The 6,771-nt window shown below is 50.8% G+C and overlaps 1 protein-coding gene across 1 annotated transcript in view; it reads left to right on the top strand.

Moving 5' to 3' along the window:
* Ppm1m (protein phosphatase, Mg2+/Mn2+ dependent 1M) overlaps positions 1–3,911 on the top strand; it is a 5,077-nt gene extending 1,166 nt beyond the window's left edge. The window contains exons 2-10 of the mRNA XM_055629573.1: positions 170–293; positions 436–690; positions 1,067–1,179; positions 1,483–1,567; positions 1,645–1,763; positions 1,923–1,986; positions 2,125–2,232; positions 2,339–2,487; positions 2,809–3,911. Of these exons, the coding sequence (XP_055485548.1) occupies positions 170–293; positions 436–690; positions 1,067–1,179; positions 1,483–1,567; positions 1,645–1,763; positions 1,923–1,986; positions 2,125–2,232; positions 2,339–2,487; positions 2,809–2,953 (1,162 nt within the window). The 3' untranslated portion in view covers positions 2,954–3,911. The remainder of the gene's footprint in view (positions 1–169; positions 294–435; positions 691–1,066; positions 1,180–1,482; positions 1,568–1,644; positions 1,764–1,922; positions 1,987–2,124; positions 2,233–2,338; positions 2,488–2,808) is intronic.
* The last annotated feature ends 2,860 nt before the right edge of the window (positions 3,912–6,771 follow it).

The following is a 6,771-nucleotide window of genomic DNA, read 5'->3' as shown; positions in this document are numbered from 1 at the left end:
CACACACACACACACACACACACACACACACACACACACACACACACTTTAAAAAGAAATAAGCTGTCCAGATGTGTCAGGGATAGCACCCAGAAACAGTTGTCCCAAGTGGAGTCTCTGTGCCCGCCATGACATAGATGAGACGTCACTGTTGATTTCATGGCCTCAGGATTATCAATGCAGAGAAATCTGAATTCAATGAGGACCAGGCCGCCTGTGGGAAGCTGTGCATCCGGCGATGTGAGTTTGGGATTGAGGAAGATCAAGAGTGGCTGACGGTGTGCCCGGAGGAGGTGAGGACGGCCCAGCCCGGACCCTGCTCTCAGGCCGGGTCCAGGCGACTCCTGCCTTGCTGTCTCATGGCCTAGCTCAGGCTGGGCCAGGGGACAGCTGGGGAAGCTAGGTGGTGCCTGACACAGAGCCCTTCCTGTACAGTTCCTGACAGGTCACTACTGGGCACTGTTTGATGGGCACGGTGGACCTGCCGCAGCCATTTTGGCTGCCAACACCCTGCACTCTTGCCTGCGCCGGCAGCTGGAGGCTGTGGTAGAAGGCATGATGGCCACTCGGCCCCCCATGAATCTCAGTGGCCGCTGTGTCTGCTCCAGTGACCCCCAGTTTGTGGAGGAAAAGGGCATCCGGGCAGAAGACTTGGTGATTGGGGCCCTGGAGAGCGCCTTCCAGGAATGTGTGAGTGGGGCCTACGGGGAGAAGAGAAATTTTTCCCTAGGGGCTTAAGAAACTGGGGTATAACTGCTCAACATAGTCACCCCATTCCTTGGGCTGTGGAGAGAATGCTGTGTTGATTCCCTTTGTCCTCCCACTGATCTAGTTCCTGTTGTGTGCTAATTGCTCACCTGCATGTGCTCTTGGCTCTCGGTGCAGGCACTGTTTCTCTTCCTGTTCTGAATTACACTTCCCTTGTGAAATTATCTTTACACAGGAATTCAGGAGTCAGTGATCAAGATTTGTAGGCCTGCTTGTGGGAAATGCAGTTGTAAGGGGTTGGGGACTGGAGATGGTGGCCAGCTCAGGCAGCAGCTATAATGACCTTGGTTTGCTCCAGGATGATGTGATTGGGAGAGAGCTGGAGGCCTCAGGCCAGGTGGGTGGCTGTACAGCCCTGGTGGCTGTATCCCTGCAAGGGAAGCTGTATGTGGCCAATGCTGGGGATAGCAGGTGAGTGGACCATTGGAGGGTGGTCGGGGTAGCGGGAGTTAAAAACAATAAAAGGAGGGTCAGAAATGAGGACTGGCTGACTGAGATGCATTTGTACTTGGCATAAGCCAAGTATAAGGTTGGAGAGGGATGCCAAAACAGTCAGAGGTCATGGAGGCCATGCTGAAGGGCTGTACCTTTACTCTGTAGGTCCTGGAGTCCTGGAGGGGTTTGAGCAAGGCTCCTGGTGTTTGGAGAGAAGGGTGGCCATGGTGAGAATGCAGGTTGCTTCATAGACCTCTTCCTTGCCTCCAACCCGTTCAGGGCCATCTTAGTGCGGAGAGATGAGGTACGGCTGCTGAGTTCCGAGTTCACCCCAGAAACAGAGCGGCAGCGGATCCAGCAGCTGGTAGGTGCCCTTGGCAGGGGGACTGCCAACTCCCTGGGTCGAAGAGGGAGCCTGATCAAGTGGCCTCCCTACCCTAGGCCTTCATCTACCCCGAGCTTCTGGCTGGTGAGTTCACCCGACTGGAGTTTCCACGGCGGCTGAAGGGGGATGACTTGGGGCAGAAGGTTTTGTTCAGGGACCATCACATGAGTGGCTGGTGAGCCGGTGGGGTGGGCGGGTGTAGCGGGAGGAGGTCCAGGGTCTGGGCTCACCTGTGCGGCCCGAGGCAGCCCTACCTGGGTGGAGCTGGGCTTCAGGGCGGGAGAGACTGCAGTAGAGTGCAGGCCTTCAGCTGATTCTAAGTCCGCTCCTGCAGGAGCTACAAACAGGTGGAAAAGTCCGATCTCAAGTACCCACTGATTCATGGACAGGGTAGGCAGGTCAGTGCCCCCCTCCGAGAATCCCTCTTTAGTTGTTCCCTGCTAGGAGCCATTGTTCATGCCCTCCTTTGTGCTCAGCAGAGCCAGGCCCTGGGCATGTGCTAAACTCCTATCATCTCATCTCTCCCTCTCCCCCAGGCTCGGTTACTGGGAACACTGGCTGTCTCCCGAGGCCTGGGAGACCATCAGCTCACAGTTCTGGACACCAATATACAGCTCAAGCCCTTCTTGCTCTCCATCCCACAGGTGACAGGGCAATGTAGCCCAGCTTCCATCTGCCCAGAAAGTTAGAGAATGAACCTGGCAGGGGCTGGGAAGGGAGCACTGGAGGATTCTCAGGCTTAACTTGCAGGTGACTGTGCTGGATATGGACCAGCTGGTACCGAAGGAAGACGATGTGGTTGTCATGGCAACTGATGGGCTCTGGGATGTCCTGTCCAATGAGCAGGTGGCACGGCTTGTGCGGAGCTTCCTCTCTGGGAACCGAGGGGACCCACACAGGTACTGTACCTGAGGGGGACCCGAGGACCTGCGTTAGTGCCAGCGACAATGGCCAAGTAGCTACAGCTTCGAAGACGGTACTAATTCAGAGCAGGTGGCTTCCCAAGGGAGGGGATAGGAGCAAACACTCAACCAAACAAACAAAAACAAAACGACCCAGGTGCAGTCCGGTATCTAGTTTGGGGTGTTTCAGGCCTATTGCTTGTCCTACAGTTGCACCGCATCTAGGGGGTCTTCCAGGGGGCCTTTGCTGCGCACTGAGTTTTGGAGGGCCGGCCTTCCGCTCTATATCCAAAGTACATATGCAGGTGGTCTTCACAGGTTTTCAGAGCTGGCCAAAGTGCTGATACACAACACACAGGGGAAGGACGATGGTGCCACCGGAGAAGGGCAGGTGTCCTATGATGACATCTCTGTGTTCGTGATCCCTTTGCACAGCCACGGCCAAGGGGGCAGTGGCCACTGAGGATTCAGATACTGCATTCTAGAGACTCTTCAGGACCAATACAGTCTGGGCATATGTCCACTGTGGCCAAGAGCATGCCAAATGCTTTTGCTTTCTGCATCAACTTATTTGGAAGGGAGCAGTGGATAAAGAGCCCAGGTCCCACCTTCTGCAGTGGTGACATCCCTCTGGCAGAGGTCCTTCACAACATGTGGTATCCACACCGACTCCTCAGCAGCCTAAAGGGTTAAGGGCACTAAGAAGCCTTGGGGAGCAAGGCAGCTCATTTGGTTTCAACCCATAAATGTTCAGTCCCTGCATTTAATCAACAATCCACACAAGGGGCCTTGCTGGAACCTCTGAGCAGCCTTACAGCTGCTTAATCTAAGATTAAAGCTACCTTAAATTTTTTCTTTTCTTAAAGTTAGAGGTCTTGATTATGTGGCTCTGGATGTCCTGGAACTTGCTATGTAGCCTAGGCTGGCCTCAAACTCGCAGAGATCACCTGCCTTTGCTTCCTGAGAACTGGGATTAAGAGTGTGCCACAACACCTGGCTGGATCAACCATCTTGAAGACAGCTCCTGAGACCAGTTCAGATCCTACCCTCCTCTGTCTGTGCTTTGAAGGGCACAGGTCACACACAGATAGTTAGGAGAGTAAAAAAGGTGTGTGAGAAGCCTCCAGCATTGGCTGGGCTGATGGTCACTACCTGGAGCCTGGTTGCTTTCCCCAGTCCCAGGCTTGCCTTACACACCAAGGGACCTCGTGCCAAGTACAAACACTGCTCAGCCAGCCAGTTCTCTTGTTTCCAACCTTCTGTTTTTAGTTGCCTAGTGTTGTCCCAACCCACTCTGGTCCCTCCTGTCCACTCTACTCTCCCCTCCCTCCAAAGATTCACTCACCTGCTATCCTACATTGTCTGCATTGTTCCTTCAGGGCACAGCTGACATCCATTATTAAATGTTTGTATGTAAAAGAGCCCTTGTGAATCATGAATTGCTCACACAGCTTTGGCTGACACTTTTGCCATTTCTTGTGGCCTCAGTGGTTTCCTTTTAGTTCTACCATGCAAATAAGCATGTAATCATGACTGTTACCTATGCTCAGGCCCCTCGTTGTTGCCGAGGAATGAAAAGACCTTTCAAACGTGTCAACTCCGGATTGGAGGTAGATGGCAGAAGGGCTGAGTTTTCACTTTTAGAAATTTGCTTTGCAAGAGTTTCACTACCTTGTCAGATCTGAAACTGTACTGTGGCCTCAACCTTGTGATTCTTTGGCTTCTGCCTCCAGAGTGACAGGTTTCTCACCCTGCAGGCCAGGCTGGTCTTAAAGTTTCACAGCCTAAGTTGGCATCAGCTTAATGACCTTCCTCCCTCAGCCTAAGTACTGAAGTTACACACGTTGGACCGCTACTAGACTCCTGGTGACAGACATGTTAGTAATAAGGGCTTTACATAAGGCTGCTTGATGAACTACTTCAATCTTCCCCTTAACTTGCCTGCTGGGCAGTGGTGGCCCTGGCCTTTAATTCCATTTCATCATCTTAGATTTCATTTCCTATTTGTTATCCAGGAAAGACAGGACAGAACACTTTGGGTTTTTCCACTTCCTATGTAACATGTGCACAGAAACACACAGAACCCTATTTGGCCCCTGAAGTCCCAGGCAGGCAGCTGGTAGATGCTAGAATGCTACTGTATAAGGCTGCTGAGTTTGGTTTCCTTTCTTCGACACGTCCTCCACATCTTCTCTGAGCAAAGTGTAGGCAACATCCTGTGCCTGCCTCTTGCCGTACCAACTGCTGAGACAGCTAGCTCGCCCCCACAGCCTACTGCCTGTTCTTGTTCATACACAACTAGCAAGTGGGCCCACAGGTCTCTCGATTGCAAGCATGTCAGAAGTAGCCGCAGCAGGCTTTCCTTTTATTATTTTCTGATTTTGGGTGCCCATGCCATGGGAATCTAAAGACAACTTTCAGCAAGTAGTTTTCTCCTTCCACCATGGGATCTGGGGACTGAACTCAGGTTGTGATGTGTGTGGGCTCTGCTGGATAAGGTTGAAGCCTGATGTCTCACTCCCTTTTCTCAGTGGGTTCTAAGTCTCCCCTGATCTGAACGGTCCCATGTCTTATAAGGAGCATCATATAGCCCTCAGGGCAGATTCCCTCATAAGGAAACCATTCTAGCAAGCATCTAGGAATTCCTAGAAATGTCCCATCCTGTTAAAGATCTTAGTCCTTAGCAGTGACCTCCAACTGTCCTTGGGAGATTTTCCCCTCACCCATAGGATAATGAAGTACTTCCTTCTTGTGATAGGATCATGCCTCATGGAAAACGAGGCACATGCAAATCAAGCATTTATGACCCCCCAACCCCAGCAAATCAAACATTCACCCCTGAAATACTCCCACTGCCCAAAGGTTTATAAATCCCTGATTTCAAATAAATGGGGTACTCGGGTGCATGCTGCTGACTGGCTGCGTGATATCATCAGCCTTCCACCATGACCTGAGATTCATCATTCATTCCCTGCTGGCAGCACCCTGCCATCCTTAGCACAGCAGCTTAACCAAGAGCTATAACACTTTGGTATCACTATAGGTTTTGGAAACCCTGAGCTTGTTGCTACTGTCGATCGCATGCTAAAAGGGCTAAACTGAAACACTGTGGAAAACCCTTTTCACACCCTGGCCTAGCACACATGTGCCTCACCCTGAAGGGCTCTAACTGTCTGAGAGAAATGGAACCCCGGCTTTCCGCCTGGAAGCCGAGCTCCCAATCCCTCCCAATCCCCCAGTCTAACAGAATGACAGTCAATGCTTTTGTGGCAAGCACTTTCAGCTGCTGATCCGTCTTGCTGAGCATTCCCACCAAGCTTTGATGGGTCTCTTACTCTTAAGAGTAGTATAAGCAGGAAAAGCTAACATAGTCAACTAAACCCAAACCAGGATATTTTCTTCCAAAGTGGCAGGCCAAGGTTTTCACCTTTTGTGGTTCAGTCAGGGAAGCAGGTCCGAGAGTTCTAACAATTTCCAATGTATCAGCTAAGCAGCGGCTCCCAAGGCAACCAGCTAGTTGTACTGCCAGATGTACTGCCCACCTTCCATCACACAGGGCCCGGTAGGGTGCAACTAATTCTAACAAGAGGTTGCCAGTCCGATCAAAGTTTGAGGTAAACAGTGAGGAACACAAGCAGATGCTCCTGAGGAGCTCACCTTTTCTAGTCACTCATTACTAGCACAGCGGTAATTTAGCTGGAGTCTGGAGTTAAGGGATTGTTTGTGCCCAGGGGTTTCCTGTTGCCCACAGGCCTGAAGAATGCCCAACGTTTCACACAACATTACAGGCAGCTCCAGATGAGCCAGGAACCCGTTCCTTCACATGAGAAGCAGGCAAAGTTACCAAAACCCAATGGAAGAGACCATAAGCCATAGAATTCTGCTTAAGATTGGTAACATGAAAAAAAAAAAAAAAAAAAAAGTTTATATGTTAAGTACAAAAGGGACGTAAAATTGTATGTACAGTAGAATAACAACTATGTAAACACACCAAAGTCTATGCAGAGATAGCTAGAGAAACATTTAACATCAAGATTAACAGTGGTACCATTTGGGTGGCAAACTGGTTCTTAAAGATCCCCCACCTTTCCTTCCTAAGCAGTAATTGTTATAACAGGGAATTTATCAAAAAACACCGCAGTGGCTGGTGGTTGAACAGTGAAGTTTCATCTGTGCCATACAGAGCAGAGGCTCTGGCCAGTTTTCCAGAGGATAGCGAATACCTCCAGGAACAGTCCCCACACTGCCATCTCCGCCTTGTCCCTCTTTCTTACCCTGTGA

Source organism: Psammomys obesus, unplaced genomic scaffold, assembly GCF_907164565.1.
Source record: "Psammomys obesus unplaced genomic scaffold, mPsaObe1.curated_primary_1811, whole genome shotgun sequence".
Lineage (NCBI taxonomy): Eukaryota > Metazoa > Chordata > Mammalia > Rodentia > Muridae > Psammomys > Psammomys obesus.
This window is presented reverse-complemented; position numbering and strand designations above follow the sequence as displayed.